Source organism: Xyrauchen texanus, chromosome 29 (genome assembly GCF_025860055.1).
Source record: "Xyrauchen texanus isolate HMW12.3.18 chromosome 29, RBS_HiC_50CHRs, whole genome shotgun sequence".
NCBI classification, from domain to species: Eukaryota; Metazoa; Chordata; class Actinopteri; order Cypriniformes; family Catostomidae; genus Xyrauchen; species Xyrauchen texanus.
The window spans coordinates 39,508,108-39,526,889 of record NC_068304.1 but is presented as its reverse complement, the minus strand read 5'-3'; the positions used below and the strand labels follow the sequence as shown (position 1 = coordinate 39,526,889).

At 44.1% G+C, this 18,782-nt stretch overlaps 1 protein-coding gene across 1 annotated transcript in view; it reads left to right on the top strand.

The window, feature by feature from the left end:
- The first annotated feature begins 5,203 nt into the window (after positions 1 to 5,203).
- LOC127622728 (C-Jun-amino-terminal kinase-interacting protein 2-like) overlaps positions 5,204 to 18,782 on the top strand; it is a 41,479-nt gene continuing 27,900 nt past the window's right edge. Inside the window, exon 1 of the mRNA XM_052096780.1 lies at positions 5,204 to 5,452. Coding sequence (XP_051952740.1) covers positions 5,388 to 5,452 — 65 coding nt within the window. The 5' untranslated portion in view covers positions 5,204 to 5,387. The remainder of the gene's footprint in view (positions 5,453 to 18,782) is intronic.

Sequence of the window (18,782 nt, the reverse complement as noted above, 5' to 3'; positions counted from 1 at the left end):
GGCTCAATATGGCGCCTGAGTGCCAGAGCCCTTGCAGTAGAGCTATTTTAGGGAGTGTTGTGCTGTCACAGGAAGCAAAATAAGCTTGCTGGGCCACTCTAGTCAAGTATAAAAACAACACACAATTTCAAAGTAGCTTTACAGAAAATCATCCTGTAATGTCAATATCTGAAGCATGCACTGAATAGCTTTATATATATACACTCACCTAGAACTTTATTAGGAACAGTATGGTCCTAAAAATAGTTCCCAATATGGTCTTCTGCTGTCGTAGCCCATTCGCCTCAAGGTTCGATGTGTTTGCATTCTTAGATGCTATTCTGCACACTACAAATGTACAGAGTGGTTATCTGAGTTACTGTAGCCTTTCTGTCAGCTCAAACCTGTCTGGCCATTCTCCGTTGACCTTTTTCATCAACAATGTGTTTCTGTCCACAGAACTGCCGCTGACTGTATGTTTTTTGTTTTTGGCACCATTCTGAGTAAACTCTAGAGACTATAGTGTCTGTTGTGCATGAAAATCCAAGGAGATCAGCAGTTATACCAGTCAAACCAGCCTGTCTGGCACCAACAATCATGCCACCAATTTTCCCTATTGTGATGGTTGATGTGAACATTAACTGAAGTTCCTGACCCATATTTGCATGATTTTATGCAGTGCATTGCTGCCACATGATTGGCTGATTAGATAATCAAATGAATAAGTAGGTGTACAGGTGTTCCTAATTAAGTTCTAGGTGAGTGTATACAATATATATATATACACATACACTCACTGACAGCTTTATTAGGTACAGCTGTACACCTACTTATGAGATTACTTAATCAGCCAATCATGTGGCAGCAGTGTAATGTATAAATCATAAAGATACGGGTCAGGAGCTTCAGGTAATGTTCACATCAACCATCAGAATGGGAAATTTTTTTTTGATCTCAGTGATTTGGACTGTGGCATGATTGTTGGTGCCAGATGGACTGGTTTGAGTATTTCTGTAACAGCTGATCACGTGCAACAGTCTCTAGAGTATATACTAGATGATGGTGCGAAAAACAAAAAACATCCAGCAGTTCTGTGGACAAAAAAGTTCAGAGGAGACTGGTCCAAGCATTTCTGAACATACAACACATCGAACATTGAGGTAGATGGGCTACAGCAGCTGTAGACCCCTCCAGATACCACTACTGTCAGCTCATGCAGCTCTGCAGCCTCAGCTTTCTGTTCTTGGCTGACAGAAGTGGAACCCGACGTGGTCTTCTGCTGTTGTAGCCCATCCGCCTCAAAGTTCGACATGTTGTGCATTCTGAGATGCAATTCTGCTTACTGCAGCTGTACGGAGGGGTCATCTGAGTTACCGTAGCCTTTCTGTCAGTTTGATTCAGTCTGGGCATTCTCTGTTGACCTCTCTCATTAACTAGGTTAGAACTGACGCTCGCTGGATGTTTTTTGATTTTGGCACCATTCAGAGTAAATTCGAGAGACTGTTGTGTGTGAAAAATCTCAGAAATACTCAAACCAGCCCATCTGACACCAACAATCATGCCACAGTCCAAATCACTGAGATCAAATTTTTTCCCCATTCTGATGGTTGATGTGAACATTACATGAATCTCCTGACCCGTATCTGCATGATTTGATGCATTACACTGCTGCCACATGATTGGCTAATTAGACAATCGAATGAATAAATAGATGTACAGGTGAACCTAATAAAGTGGTCGGTGAGTGTATATACAGTATATACATGGGGAGACTGGGGCTAGTTGTCACACGGAGTCGTATATCTCAGTAACGATAAGATTTGGGTTCAAAAGTCTAATTGGTTTAATGGCAGTTTCCATTGTTAGAAATGACCACATAGAGTGTAACAATGGCGTATGGAGTGATGGTGGCGTAGTGGGCTAAAGCACATAAGATAAAGCACATAAGATAAAGCACATAAGATAAAGCACATAACTGGTAATCAGAAGGTTGCTGGTTTGATCCCCACAGCCACCACCATTGTGTCCTTGAGCAAGGCACTTAACTCCAGGTTGCTCCGGGGGGATTGTCCCTGTAATAAGTGCACTGTAAGTCACTTTGGATAAAAGCGTCTGCCAAATGCATACATGTAATGTAAATGTAACAACATGCCATGCTACAGGGGCAAGTTGTCACAGAATTTTTTTATTTTTAGCTTTTTTTTGTAGCCAAAACTTCAAGGTGTGTATCCACGCAGAAATTTACCTAAAATAAACCCATTCTGAGAAATATTCACTGGCGTAAAACATGTTGACAACTAGCCCCGGCCTCCACTAAATTAAAACATTTACGTAATATACGTATTTAAGGAGATTTAGAATCAAATGGATAAACATTGAGCTAGCAGCTCAGATCTTTTGCCATTAGGCTACCAATTTCAATGCGGATACAATGATACCCGGGACGGAGAGGTTTTGGCGACCTTGGTGTGCGCACATGTTAAGTTTGTACATTTGTACAGAGATGATTTCACCTCTAAATAACTCAATTGTGCCAATAAATGACCAAGCAAATGACTAAAACAGCAATTGCGATGGGGTGGCCAATGGGGTGGCCAGGCTTCGGTCCATGGTGGCCACGGCCACCCCTGGCCACCCCCTAGCTCCGCCACTGTGAAGGCCTAAAAAAAGACAGTAAAAAAAAACACAACTGAAAATCAAGCTGTTGTGTCAAAAGATGTGCTGTATTAAAATACTAAAAGTTAATAAAAACATGCCTTTTCAATATCATACTTCTCTGGATTCATTTTGTAACCATTTCTTGGTTAATTGGTTCACATTTGAACCTTTGCAATATATTTTTTAAGGTGTTAATAGAATGCACGATGAAGTGTGGTGTGTGATTCACTTGCTGTTGTCTGTTAGGGTAATTCTCCATCTTTGCCTTGTAAAAGGGCCATTGGTCATATGTGTAATTAATTGCACTAATAAGTGGGTCCACAAGGTGGCAACACTCACAACTGAGCCGCTTAACATCAGGAGACGAAGGTGGATGTGCACGTCAATAGCACGTGTGTAAGGAGGTCAGGAGATATATGCATTTGTATAACTCGAGTCTGAAGGAATATAAAGATATTTATGGGTCCTGAAGTGAAATAGTCCAGTATCTCATAGCAGTCTTAGCACACAAGCGCCAACCACCTGTCTACGGATGCACAGTCAAATGAAGGTTACTTTGACAGGCTAGCGTTCGACTATACAAAACCGAAGTATCCTTTGGGCTTAAGACAGAACAGTCTGAAGGTCTGTGCCAAGTTCTGTAAATGTAGCTTAAAAGCTCTAGGGGGAGCTTCTTACTCGCCGGTTCCCCGATATGCCGTAGCTTGGTCCTCGGCCACTCCTCCAACCTCTAATGGACAAGAGCCAGTCCTCCCTGGGAGGATCGTAGGCAGTCCTCCGGCCCCTGGCAGACGGAACGCCCCACCACGTTCTGGTGGATGGAAGGTGTCTCCCCCGCCCCTGGCAGCGGTCCTTTCACTCCAGGCGGTCGGCCAGGAGCCCCTCCCCGCTCACGGTCGACGGCCATACCTCCGCTCTCAGGTGGCCGGGCTTTTCCATCTCCCTGGCTCCGTTGGGGTGGATGGTAGTGGCGAGGACTCTACTACGGCGCATCCCTCCTCCTTCCTGGGTTTCGGCACCAGTGTAAAGGGATTAATGGAAAGGAGGAGGCGAGAACCGGCTTGACATTATAAATAATAGTTTAATATAAAACTGAACCAAAAGACAAACACACACACGTGTCGGACAGCTGTCCATAAATCTCTCTTTCTGTCACACTGCCATCTTTGGCCACCCTTTAACCCTCTTGAGGGCTAATTAGCCTGATTAGGGGCCGGGTGTGCGGGATCACAACCCGGCCCCGCCCTCCGCCCTGACACAAACTCATACTTCGTTAAATATAAAAGTCCATTACTATAATATTGTTGTATAATAAAGGGAATTAATCATTCTCATTAACAAAACATGGTATTTTTGGACATGTACCATGGCACCATCATGTGAGGGTGTATATGGGTGTTTGTAAGTGTTTCAGTATAATGAAGGGTGTGAATAATTAAAATGTAGGAGGCCAGTCCTGAAAGTCCAGAGGGAACGCATATTCCATATACCAGTTTCATGTATGGTATTTAGTGAATATGTAGTGCTGGGGCCCTCCAGGAACAGGGTTGGGATCCATTGTTCAAGAGGGTGTTTGGCGGCTCAGAAAGCCAAATCCCCTATAGAGCCTCATTCGAACATCGGGACATTCGAATATCGGGTTTCATGCTTTGTTAGAGACATTTCCACACTACAAAGTATAATCTTTTAAAACTGTTTATTCAAAGGATTGGTTCCTTACATACAAATCGAAATCGAATTTTTACAGAATGATTAAAAACAGAATCCTCATCCATTAATCACAAATGTATATGATTGGTCTATCGCGAGCAGCGCTGAGAAAGTCCACATAGACCATGTGACAGCTTCACTTCGCTGACCAAAGTTATTTCAAGGTGAGTCAGTCAACTCGGCGGCCCTCTTTGGAACTCTCGCGAGCAGCTGCTTTTCTATGTATGTAAACAAGCGGCATAAAAGTACTAGAACGAAGAAAAAGTATGCGCTCCAAAACGGTTGGTCAAGATTATGACAAAAAGAACATATTTAAAATCAGAAGTACAATCTGACAACAATAGTATCAGATATATATATTTCGAGGTGTTTAAAATATGTAATTTTATTTATAATAACATATTTATAATATTCTAACATATACTAGTCCATTTTTAACATTAAAAATGGTATAAGTTAACATTTTCATGATTTCGCATAGGGCTCCACAAACCCGTGAGGCACGAGCCGTGAGGCAACGATGGCCGCCGAGTGAACTGACTCGCCTTGAAAGAACTTTGGTAACATGGTAACCAACCTCTAAGACGGCCATATCAGACACCTTTTCATGCTATTGGTCGTTCTGCCTATTTTTTGTTTTTTTATTTTTCGTTTCTTTTTTCAGTTGATGTTATACCTACTCACCCCCCAACCCCCCCCACACACACACACACTCCATTCCCACCGCTACCCCCTTTCTCATCAGCATCATCAGACGCGCGCAGATCACGCCAAACAGCGCGCTGGTGTGCTGGAGGAACAGAAGACAATCTACAGAAGTACATCACCACCTATGTGCGTATCTGACTGTATTCTTTGCATCGCCGCGTCTACCGTTTGATCTAATTAGATGGTTTAATTCCCAGCGTGGCATCCTCTGCAGTCTGTATCCGTTGAGGAGAGAGAGAATAAAGAACATAACACCTATCCGCTTCTACAGTGTCTGTGGATGGGCTGCGGATATCTGCATCTGCAGTCTCTGTTTTTGAGTCACTAAGAAGATGGCGGACAGGGCAGAGATGTTTTCTCTCTCCACCTTCCACTCCCTCTCTCCTCCAGGATGCAGGTAAGACAGACAACATCTCTTGACTTATCTCTCAGTGGCATCTTCACCCTCAAAATGTTGGCCATATGTGAGCATCAGCGGTGTTTATGCATCTGTAACGTGCTTAATCACATCCGGAGATCAGCATCAGCACCATTCAGCATCATCATCCCTGCCTGTGCTGATGTTGTGCATGATCAGTAACGGGCTTGCTGTTGTGCTTTTCGCCACGGGTCTCAGATGTATGCTGTTAAATGCCCTTGAATGCATCTATGGACATACAATTGGGCGAAAGCATGCATGGGAGAAGGACACGCGATTGATTTGTCATTGCCTGACGCATCCTCTCTGACACTTGGCATGTTCTGGAGAGGCCCACGCCCTGTTTTGATACTCAGAACTGTATTTACAATTTTGATCACTCTTCATTAGATTACTCACAGCACTTTAGATGTAGCTGCTTATATTGTTGAAGCATATTAAAGGAATATTCCAGGTTCAATATAAGTTGAGCTCAATCGACTGCATTTGTGGCACGATATTGATCACCACAAAAATACATTTTGAATCGCCCTTTTTATTTTTGAACATTAAAATACTCACCGTTTCAAAAGTCTAGCCACAAGACGCAAACAATACGTGTGTAAACATGATTTTACTGTTAACATCACTTCTAGACAATTTTACAACTTCATTACCATGACGATGCAATGTCAACAAACCCTAAAATGACTGTAAAAATGATGATTTAAACAACTTCACAGCTCAAGTAATACACCTGTTTAAACAGAAGAATTAATGTAAGTGCTTTTATTAAATTATAAGCTTCACATTTCTGCCTTTAAACCCTGTAACAACTGGCCCCATTGACTTCCATTGTAAGTGCCTCACTGTAACCTCCATTTTTGCTTTTTTTAAGAAAAGGACGGACGAGTCGAAGTTCGTTTTTTGGTCATCAACATTTAGCCACACATGCTGTCGATTGAGCTGAACTTGTATTGCACCCTGAAATATACCTTTAAACATGTAATGTATATGTAATATGGACATTTATATACGTGTATTATAAAGTGTTTTAATTAAAGGGTTCCACATACCAGCATGTCCTCCATCACAGAGCAGAACGTATTTGTTTTTAATAACAATGACCAAATAGCTATGATCTAAAGGTTGGATGTTAAATAAAACTAAAAGCCGGGTAGATGAGCAAAATGACCTGCACAATTACAGTAGTCGAGAGTTAATGTTAACCCCTGTTTGTATATGAAATGTGTGGCTGTCTCTCAATTGAACGCCCCTTTTCACAAGATGTCATTTAAATCTTTGGTGTCCCCAGAAGGTGTCTGTGAAGTTTCAGCTCAAGATACCCCACAAATCATTTATTATACATGTTAAAATTGCCAATTTGTGGGTGGGAATAAAAACGAGCTGTTTTTGTGTGTGTGTCTTTAAATGCAAATGAGCTGCTGATCCCCGCCCCCGTATCCAGAATAGGGCGGAGTTTTGACACCTCTGCTTCGGATAACTAGATGTAACGGGAGCCAGCTGGTAGATAGCTATGTAGTGTATAAACCTCACTCTCCTGACCTCAAGAGGTGCACTAGCGACTGACGCTAGAGGCTGTAGCCTTTAGCCTCCTTGTTAGAGCACCCGCCTTCCATGTCGGAGACGTCGGTTCGAGTCCCGTTCGGAGCGGGGCGACCAGGACCGGTTGCATAGACATCATAAGCAATACGACTGACAATGAAAATATTGGTATATTATGGCCTATATGTTTAAACCGGAGTCAGACACGGATGAGGGAGAGACTCTGTCAGAAGTAACAACTTTGAGAGTGTATCAGGAAGTTTCCGAATGGTTATTTGATACATTTATTTATTTGTCGTAGAGTTTTTTTCAGCAGTTTTGCAACGATGGATGAGCAACACACACATACTGTTACAATGTTCGCTATGCGCTATAACGAACAACACACACAAACAAACATGTCCGCCGGCAGTGTCCGTCAACAGTCGGGGGCGGGGCCTGTACAAAGTGACATCACTTTGTACAAAATCAGCGAACGGCTTGTTCTGAGACAGTGCTTATGATTAATGGGGATTAAAAGAAAAAGAACTGGGTGGATTTTTATCATTATTGGGTGGTTGTGTACACACACTGCCAACACACATTTATGTTCAAACACCATGTAAAAGTGCATTTTGCATAATCGGTCCCCTTTAAATTCAACAGAAGTGGAAATTCTAATACCATCCCATGAGTGACAGTTGTCATCCTGTCACTCTTGACATTGAGTGCATTAGTGTGAGTATGTTGGTATTGACATGCTCTATAAAACTCTAGATTTTGTTCAGGAGATTGCTCACAGGGTCCATTCTGTCTTGGCAAACACACGATTGCGTGAAGCACAAAAGGAGCTTCCTCCATTTAAACTTAATTTCCCTAATAAGATGAGATATGGGCTGACAAAATATATCAAAACATGTCACACCAGCCATATCCTCTCTTGTCCTCCCATAAACATGTCTTCTGTAAGAGTAGAAATCAGTCTGCAGTCTGCATTTGTAATGCCTCAGGATCATTTTAATGGAAAGGGAAAACACAGTCTTTCTTTCAGTCAATTTCCCTGTTTTCATTGTTAGTTTTAATGTGCTTGATTGGCATCAATAAGAATTGTTCATTAATACTGTGCTTACAAAAATAGTGCATAACGTGCATTAAAAATGATGTATAATAACCAAAGACAAATGTAAAAAAGAATGATTAAATGGATACAAATAAATGTACAATTTAGGTAAATTCTGTTACATTTACAGCGAAGTAGCGGCAGCCAGGGCTGGACTGGTAATCTGGCATACCGGGCATTTTCCCGGTGGGCCGACGCACTTTTGGGCTGATCAGGGGCGGACTGACCATCGGAAGTTCCCAATGGGCCATGATAATTTAAAACGAGCCACCGCGTTATGCAGAACGGACCACAAAACGGTAGAACAATCTGTTATAATTTTTACGTATTTTTACTTTCTTTTACTGTAAAAATGTGACATTTTTGACTGTAGATTTTTCAACCTGGTCTCACAGAATCACGTTAGTATACCTATATTTTTGCAAAATGATATTTGCATGACTCGTACGTACCACGGCAGTTTCCAGATGAAATGAACACTGAAATCACGAGTAAAACGGCAGATTATCGGTGCATAAACACTTACTTTTCACCGTTCCTCACACAATGCTATCTTATGACATCTAAACACTTTTACTAAAGCACATGACTCATTTTAATGTTTGCATGACATCATCAACTACATTTACAAGCTTGTGTGAGTGAGATCAGATTGTGCTCGACTGATAAAGTGTTGCACTTGTGATGTAAAGGAGCGGGATACGGGTCCTGAGGAGCACACGAGTCCACACGTGAACCCAAAGTGTCATAGAAGAAGCAAAAATGACATGGTTGTGTTTTTCATCTCACGTTTGTGTTTTCTGACACTATCGGTTGGGTTTAAGGTTTAGGGTTTAGGGTAGGGAGGTCCGTTTTGTTCACGTCAAACTCGATAGAGCATTAACCTTAAAATCTGGGGTGTGTGGATACAATGACACCTGGGACGGAGAGTTTTTGGTGACCTTGGTGTGTGCACATGTTAAGTTTGTACATTTGTACAGAGATGATTTCACCTCTAAAGAAATAAATTGTGCCAAAAAAATGACCAACAAAATGACTAAAACAGCAATTGCGAGTGCGGTGGCCAATGGGGTGGCCAGGCTTCGGGCCACCCCTGGCCACCCCCTAGCTCCGCCACTCTTTGTTGATAGGGCATTGCTAGGGTGTTGTAGGTGGTTTCTCACTTGCCCAAGTTAAAAGAGCCCAACCCCATGTGTTTCTATGATATTCAGCTCCTTAGATGTGGCGGGTCCCTCCTTCCATATAAATCTATGAAATTATTCCAACCGGTTTTACATTTACATTTATGCATTTGGCAGACACTTTTACCCAAAGCGACTTACAGTGCACTTATAACAGGGACAATCCCCTCGGAGCAACCTGGAGTTAAGTGCCTTACTCAAGGACACAATGGTGGTGGCTGTGGGGATCTAACCAGCGACCTTCTGATTACCAGTTTACCAGTTATGTGGTTTAGACCACTACACCACCACCACTCCTTTGCCAGGCGTTTGGCCAATCGTATGTAGTAGTAACACAACTCTCCTCAACAAGCCACACAATTCGAGACATTATGTCCGTTGATCAAACGGCACTGGATGAATTTCACTCTGATGGGGTTTGTTCAAATCACGATCCCTAATTACTAGATGAGCGATAGAGTAATGCTTGCCTTTATACATGGGACAAGACATTTCACTATGACTCTGTGTGTGGGACGATTTATAGCATGGAAGGTGCAGTGTGTATTTGTATGTGTGTAAGTAGGTATGGCTCGGTCAGCACAAGGCTACTTTAAGTAATGCACTGTGATCTCATGGCTGATGCTCTCTAAAAAAGCCAAAGCCTTCTCCGTCAGGCAGTCAAACAGAAAGAGACAAGCAACACATAAACATACTTATGCAGTAAAGAGTACTCCTATAAGACCTGTCTTTCCTTAAGCTGTTTATGTAAGTGTACAGCTGCTCCCTAGGAGAACATATGCATGTCTGATCAGTATGTGAAAATAAACATCCGCTCTGTTCCATTAGTATAAGTCTCATGACTATAAAAACAGAAACCAGTCAGAATATGTCACTGTTATTAGTTATGGCAATTTGTACTTTTCCAATGGAAGTGTGGGTGGGCCGCAATTTGTGAGTGTTGCTGTGTGGTTGCCAAGGTGTTCTGGGTGGTTGCTTACCCTCCCAAGTCAAAAGAGCCCACTGCCAAGTGTTTTCTGGTCCCTGTATATGGCTTGGATTCCTCCTTTAATGCACGTCTTTGGTATTTTTTGCTCCAAGTATGGTTTTGCTTAGGGCCCCCATGTGCTCCGAAATGGCCCTAAAAATCACACCTTAGACACAAACACACATAGGACGGACAGATGGTCGTAAACGCTCTCTCTGTCGCACCACCGTACGCTGTCGGCCTTTATCCCTCTCAGAGGCTTGATTATCCTGATAAAGGGACCGGGTGTGTAGAATCACGACCCCGCCCTCCGCCCTGCCACATTCCTCCCCCGTTGTCTCAGGCCGGGGAGCCTTCCTGTAACAGTGTAGTACCCCAACAAAAAAAACTGTAAAATTTAAAAGAGAGGGAAAAGGCCAACACAGAGACGCAGTGGGAGAGAGAGAAAAAAAACACTTACTCGCCGGTTCTCCGATACGCCGTAGCTTGGTCCTCGGCCACTCCTCCACACTCTAACGGACGACAGCTATGACTCCCCGGGCGGATTGGAGGCAGACCTCCGGCCCCTGGCGAACGGAACGCCCCGCTGTGTTCTCTGGGAACCGAAGGGGTCTCCCCCACCCCCACCCCTGGCATAGGCCCTGACCACTTCAGGCAGTCAGCTAGGAGCCCCTTCTCCCCTTGCGGTCGGCGGCCTTTCCTCCGCTTACAGGCAGCCGGGCTCCTCTGTCCCCCGGCAGATGGCCACAGCTGCTCCGTTGGGGTGGATGGTAGCGGCGAGAACTCCACTACGGCATATCCCTCCTCCTTCCCGGGTCGGCCTTTATCCCTCTCGGAGGCTTGATTAGCCTGATAAGGGACCAGGTGTGTTGAATCACGAATTGCACACACATGGCAGGTTTGGTGCGGTTCATTTGAACAAGTGTGAACGCTGTCACCCGAACCTTGGTGCGCACCAAACATGCGGACCGAGACCGCCTGAACAGTGGGTCTCGGTCCACTTCCAAATGAACTCTGGTGCGGTTCGACTGATATATGAACGCAACTTGGACGAAAGACGTCTAAACGAACCAAAAACAGGAAGTAATTTGCCTAATACTGACCTCAAGCATACAGTACATGGTTCTTCTCATCATAGGAGCTATGTGGCCCATTACACTTTGGTACAGGCGTCAGAACCAACCGTCAGCCGTCCTTGCAGCATATCTTCGTTTGTGTGTGCAACGGAGGAATTCCTGGCGCTGTTTTGACTCCTTTACACATTTTATTAGCTCTTCGTTTGTTCTCAGCTGGTAAAAAACCACCATATTTACAAATATACATCCACCGAGCGCATTTCACCCAGCAGCCAGCATTGTTTTGGATGATTGGCAAGTTCCTTCAGAAAATATACGTCATAAAACAACATTTTTTATCCACTTATGTAGCAAAACTGTGCCCATCTAATCTTTTCATCTTGCATCTCTCTCTCCTCATCTAGCGTTCTATCTTTTCCTTTCCTCCTCTTTTCTTCATAATTACCGAAGACACACAGTCAAGTGTTTTTCTGTAGTGTTGCTTCATTAGTGTCCCGTAGTGCTTAGTTCATTCTCTTTGTCTTCATGGGGTGAGAAACAGAATTAAAGGTGTGAATGAAAGTCACGTGTGGCACCATGGCAGCATGCCAAGTCAGCATGAAACAACATTTGCAGCCAATTAAAATTTCTCTACTGTGACGTATTTCAGAGTGAAATGGGATAATCAACGAGGAATAAAATATAAGACATGATTTTATCTATCAGTCATGATTGAATCATGAAAAGTAGGCATAACTTCGTGGCTGAGGTTGCAGCAGCATGAAGTTTAACACACTCTTCGTATGGCAGCTTATGTCTGCTCCCTATAAAATCCCGCAATGGACTGTAAAAACCAGGGCGCATCATTGCACACCTTACCGGAAATGTCCTCGTGTGAAGTCTCAAGTCGTTAGATGACGAGCACATTTCAGTTTATCGCGTCCCATTCGGCCCATTTTGTGGGCTGGCCCAGTTCTCACGATGGCCAGTCCGCCCCTGATCGGCCCCAAAGCGCGTCGGCCCACCGGGAAAATGCCCGGTATACCAGGTTACCAATCCAGCCCTGGACGGTGCTGAATAAATAACAGCTGCGCTTCAGTGTGTGAGCTCAGTATCCTCACCAGCGCTGTGTCTCGCTCCATGTTGCAGGAGAATCTGGCTGTAGCATTGTTAAAGGATGGGCAAGGAGGAGGCGAGAACCGGCTTGTCAACATAAATGATAATTTAATGAAAACTTAAACAAAAAGCATAAACAAACACACACATGACGGACATGCCCGTAATTCTCTCTCTCTCGAACCATCGTCGCCGGCCGCCTTTATCCCTCGCGATATTCCGGCCCCGCCCCCCTCCAATCCACACTCCTTCCGGCGTTACCTCAGACCGGGGTGCCACCGGCATGACCTACCCCCTTTCCCTGGGGAGGGGCGTGCTTTGCGCCCTGTCAGGTCATCCCCGCCTTACTCTACCTGGGAGGAGACAGGAGGGGAAAACAACAACAAAAAATAGGCGAGGGAAAAGGCCAAAGCTGTGCGACAGAGAGAGAGAGAGGAGAGAGAGGAAAAAGCTCACTCACTGGTTCTCTGATGTACCATCGCGTGGTCTTCGAACACTCCTCCACACTCAGGTGGACGACAGCCGCTCCAACCCCGGGCGAACCGGAGTCACACCTTCGACCCCCAGCGGGCAGAACGCCCCTCCGCTTTTAGGGCGATTAGGGACCGGGCGCGCGATATTCCGGCCCCCTTCGACCCCCAGCGGACAGAACACCCCTCTGCTTTTAGGGCCACTGCCAGGGGCGGAGGAGTGTCCCCATTTGCTGCCAGAAAAGCGGAGGGGCGTTCTGCCCACTGGGGGTCGAAGGTGTGACTCCGGTTCGCCCGGGGTTGGAGCGGCTGTCGCACGATCCTCTGCAGTCGACCTTTAACCCTCACGGAGGCATAATTAGCCTAATACAGGACTGGGTTTGTAGGATCACGACCCGGCTCCGCCCTGCCACACTGGCATACCGGGCATTTTCCCGGTGTGCAGACGCACTTTGAGGCCGATCAGGGGTGGACTGGCCATCGGGAGAACTGGCCACGAAACAGGCTGAATGGGCCGCCATAAGCTAAAATGTTCCGCCGTGTTATGCAGAACGGACCATAAAACGCCGCCGCGATATGCAGAAAAGAACAGCAAATGGAGAGACAAGTCGAAATAATTTTTTGTGGAAATCAACATTATGCCACAAATGCTGTCAATTGAGCTTAACTTGGTTGTAGATGTTATAATGCTATTTGTAATGATCATGTTGTATAGATGATGTTTTTAGATGTTATGTGTAATATTTTTAATGCATGCCTCAAAAACTGAACAACCCAGGAGTTACTGTTGTTTGAAAACAAACCAGCTAGTGAATAGATGCATGATTCAGCAAATTAAGCCCATCTCTGGTTGGATGGGGTTGTCATGGTGACAGCTGCAGAGGTGACCTCACCCTACTTAACCTGCCTTGTGTCTCAGTGGTGTTCTCTTAATGGTGTGACATCAACTCCTGCACAGCACATGCTACTATGGCAACAGCCGATGACTGGCAGCATCTGTGCATCTCTTGGGCCTGAAACACGCCCCACCTTTTGTAATTAGGATAAACGGGCTAGAAGGGGCCAACTGTGGGTTACCAGGATGACTAGAGTGCAAAATGGGGCTTTGGAAGAATGTTGGACATTACATGCAGGAACTAATTTATTTATTAAATGATGCAATGTAATGATGCAAAACTAAATGTGTTTGTAGATGCAGTATGAGCATGACCATTGTTGAATTTAAACTCCATGCATAATTCATTTCTCACTGCGAGTCTGTAACTAATATCACAGAGTGCTTGTGAGTCTAGAGCCCTGCTTCTCCCAGGAGCTTCCTGTATGCGGTGAAACCACAGGTAAAAGCTTAGCATGGACTGCGAATGGGAAAAGAGACTCAAATCACATTTGTTTTGGGATTAGAATGAAAAGTTTTGTCTTAAGGGTGCTTAAAATGGCCATATTAAAGTGTTTGAGAGAGGCAGGCTGGCTAATCTGGTTTAGCATGCAGCCTCAGTTTGAAGTAACACACACACACACACACACACACACACACACACACACACACACACACACACGAAGCACATTAACCCTCAAGATCTGTTCATACTGGGCGAACACATGTACCAGAACAGTCTTTGTTTAACACAGTTTTATACTGTATATATATTTTTGACACATTTTGTGTGCCACACCTCTTAACTAACATCTTGCATAGTCATTTCATTTTGATAGATTTATAGATTTAGACTTCAACGAGCTCAAATTACACATTACATTTTTATGTTAAATAAGATTAAGAAATGGCACCTTCACTTCAGTAAAGAGCAAACTTGAATATTTATGAAAAGGCTGCTATGTGTCATGCGTTTGGGGCATCTGCTGCCATCTGCTGTAAACAAAAATCACATGACAGTTTATAGCAATGACAAGTATAGCCTATAGGTGGCCTCAGTGTTCCCCTTATTGTTGCTTGGTCTCTGTAACTCAATGCTATAACTACATTTCTAGATATAATCACAATACATTATACAATTGTATATATACACTCACCTAAAGGATTATTAGGAACACCTGTTCAATTTCTCATTAATGCAATTATCTAATCAACCAATCACATGGCAGTTGCTTCAATGCATTTAGGGGTGTGGTCCTGGTCAAGACAATCTCCTGAACTCCAAACTGAATGTCAGAATGGGAAAGAAAGGTGATTTAAGCCATTTTGAGCGTGGCATGGTTGTTGGTGCCAGACGGGCCGGTCTGAGTATTTCACAATCTGCTCAGTTACTGGGATTTTCACGCACAACCATTTCTAGGGTTTACAAAGAATGGTGTGAAAAGGAAAAACATCCAGTATGCGGCAGTCCTGTGGGCGAAAATGCCTTGTTGATGCTAGAGGTCAGAGGAGAATGGGCCGAATGATTCAAGCTGATAGAAGAGCAACTTTGCCTGAAATAACCACTCGTTACAACCGAGGTATGCAGCAAAGCATTTGTGAAGCCACAACACGCACAACCTTGAGGCGGATGGGCTACAACAGCAGAAGACCCCACCGGGTACCACTCATCTCCACTACAAATAGGAAAAAGAGGCTACAATTTGCAAGAGCTCACCAAAATTGGACAGTTGAAGACTGGAAAAATGTTGCCTGGTCTGATGAGTCTCGATTTCTGTTGAGACATTCAGATGGTCGAGTCAGAATTTGGCGTAAACCGAATGAGAACATGGATCCATCATGCCTTGTTACCACTGTGCAGGCTGGTGGTGGTGGTGTAATGGTGTGGGGGATGTTTTCTTGGCACACTTTAGGCCCCTTAGTGCCAATTGGGCATCGTTTAAATGCCACGGCCTACCTGAGCATTGTTTCTGACCATGTCCATCCCTTTATGGCCACCATGTACCCATCCTCTGATGGCTACTTCCAGCAGGATAATGCACCATGTCACAAAGCTCGAATCATTTCAAATTGGTTTCTTGAACATGACAATGAGTTCACTGTACTAAAATGGCCCCCACAGTCACCAGATCTCAACCCAATAGAGCATCTTTGGGATGTGGTGGAACGGGAACTTCGTGCCCTGGATGTGCATCCCACAAATCTCCATCAACTGCAAGATGCTATCCTATCAATATGGGCCAACATTTCTAAAGAATGCTTTCAGCACCTTGTTGAATCAATGCCACGTAGAATTAAGGCAGTTCTGAAGGCGAAAGGGGGTCAAACACAGTATTAGTATGTGTTCCTAATAATCCTTTAGGTGAGTGTATTTGGACATTATAAAAGACTATCATTGCTCAATATTTAGCTATTTTTTATTTGTTTTGCATGAGAATTGCTTTTATAAGAAGTGTTTTATAACAATAAATGATGCAATGGTTTGTTTTTTCCTGGAAGGGTAAACTTTCCCCACAGTGGGTTCAGACATGTAGGTGTGTGTGAGTGTGTGTGTGTGTGAGTGTGTGAGTGTGTGTGTGTGTGTGAGTGAGTGTGTGTGTGTGTGTGAGTGTGTGTGTGAGTGAGAGTGTGAGTGAGTGTTATACACTGTCAACCAAAAGTTTGGAATAATGTACAGATTTTGCTCTTATGGAAGGAAATTGGTACTTTTATTCACCTAAGTGGCATTCAAATGATCACAATGTATCAATCAGGACATTAATAACGTGAAAAATTACTATTACAATTTGAACAAAATGTTCAGAACTTCTTAAACTACTAAAAGAGTTCTCATCAAAAAATCCTCCATGTGCAGCGATGACAGCTTTGCAGATGCTTGTTATTCTAGTGGTCAGTTTGTCCAGATACTCATGTGACCTTTCACCCCACACTTCCTGTAGCACTTACCATAGATGTGACTGTCTTGTCGGGCACTTCTCACGCACCTCACAGTCTAGCTGATCCCACAAAAGCTCAATGGGGTTCAGATCCGTAACACTCTTTTCCAGTTATCTATTGTCCAATGTCTGTGTTTCTTTCCCCACTCGAACCTTTTCTTTTTGTTATTCTGTTTCAAAAGTGTTTTTCTTTGCAGTTCTTCCCATAAGTCCTCCTGAGTCTTCTCTTTACTGTTGTACATGAAACTGGTGTTTAGCGGGTAGAATTCAATGAAGCTGTCAGCGGAGGACATGTGAGGCGTCTATTTCTCAAACTAGAGACTCTGATGTACTTATCCTCTTGTTTAGTTGCACATCTGGTCTTCCACATCTCTTCTGTTCTTGTTAGAGACAGTTGTTCTTTATCTTTGAAGACTGTAGTGACACCTTTGGATGAAATCACTAAATAATAATAATAATAAATTGAATTTGTATAGCGCTTTTCTCGAACTCAAAGTCGCTTTACAGAGCAAGTGGAAAAAAAAAAGATATTATTGAGGGACATATAGAGTTGGGAGGGGCGGGGGGCTATGGATAGGCAGAGGTGAATAGATGGGTCTTGAGGCGGGACTGGAAGATGGTTAGAGACTCAGAGGTGCGGATCTCATGGGGAAGAGAGTTCCATAGCCTGGGAGCTGCCCTGGAAAAGGCTCTGTCCCCAAAACTGCGGAGCTTGGACTTGTGAATGCAGAGGAGACCGGCTGAGGTGGACCTGAGGGACCGTGAGGGTTGGTAGGGGGAGAGGAGGTCAGTGAGGTATGAGGGGGCCAGGTGATGGATGGCTTTGTAGGTAAGTACCAGGATTTTGTATGTGATCCGGTGGGAAATGGGAAGCCAGTGTAATTGTTTTAGGACTGGAGTGATGTGGTGCCAGGATTTGGAGCGGGTGACGAGTCGGGCAGCTGTGTTCTGGACCAGTTGGAGTCTTTTTATGTAGTTTGAGCTGATACCAAAGAGTAGTGAGTTGCAGTAGTCCAGTCGTGAGGAGATGAAGGCGTGAATGAGTCTTTCAGCAGCAGAGGGTGTGAGTAAGGGTCTGATTTTGTCTACGTTACGGAGGTGAAAGAAAGAGGTTTTAATGACATGACGGATGTGAGGCTCCAGGGAGAGGGTTGAATCAAAAATCACGCCAAGGTTGCGGGCCTGGGGAGATGGGGAGACAATGGTGTCGTCAATGGTGATAGTGGTGTTATTGGTTTTGCTGAGAGTGGATTTGGAGCCTATGAGGAGGAATTCTGTCTTATTGCTGTTGAGTTTGAGCAAGTTGTGTTGCATCCAAGTTTTAATAGCAGACAGACAGGAGTTGATGTGGGAGAGGGGAGGATTCTGAGGGGATTTGGTACTGAGGTAGATCTAGGTGTCATCGGCGTAACAGTGGAAATTCTTTTTGAAGTGGCGAAGTATCTGCCCAAGGGGGAGAATGTAAATGATGAAGAGCAGGGGGCCAAGTACGGAACCTTGTGGAACGCCTTGGGTGACTGTGACTGTTGCAGAGGTGAGGTTATGAAGTAATAAGTAAATGAGTAATAAGCACACAATTTTAATGTTCAATTTTGTTTCGGATAAATTGTTTTTAATGTACCTCCAAATAAAAGTTTTAATAACTGTTTGCTAGGCTATATTTGCTAAACTACCCCCCCCCCCCCCATATATTAATCTAACATATCGTTTATGCACATATGTGATATTAAATCATGAACAGGCACTCACATACTCATTCCTTGTGCATTAATGAAAATGCAACTGATGGTTCAGATATGCATCAGCTATCTTACAATGAGAAGACTCTCTATCTCTCCTCCCACTGCCTCCAAACGTTAGATATGTGTGTGATCGTGGTGCTGTGACTGTGGAACGCTGCATTGCAGCAATACTGTCAGCTGAATGTGGCTCGGCAGAGATGAAATCGTCCCTGTGTTAGCAGCTGGCATAGACCAGAATCCGGGTTAATGCATTTTGCTGAGCCAAGGCACAGCCAAATATGGCAAAACAGAGGCTGGCTTTATTTAGCAGTATATGCTAACCCA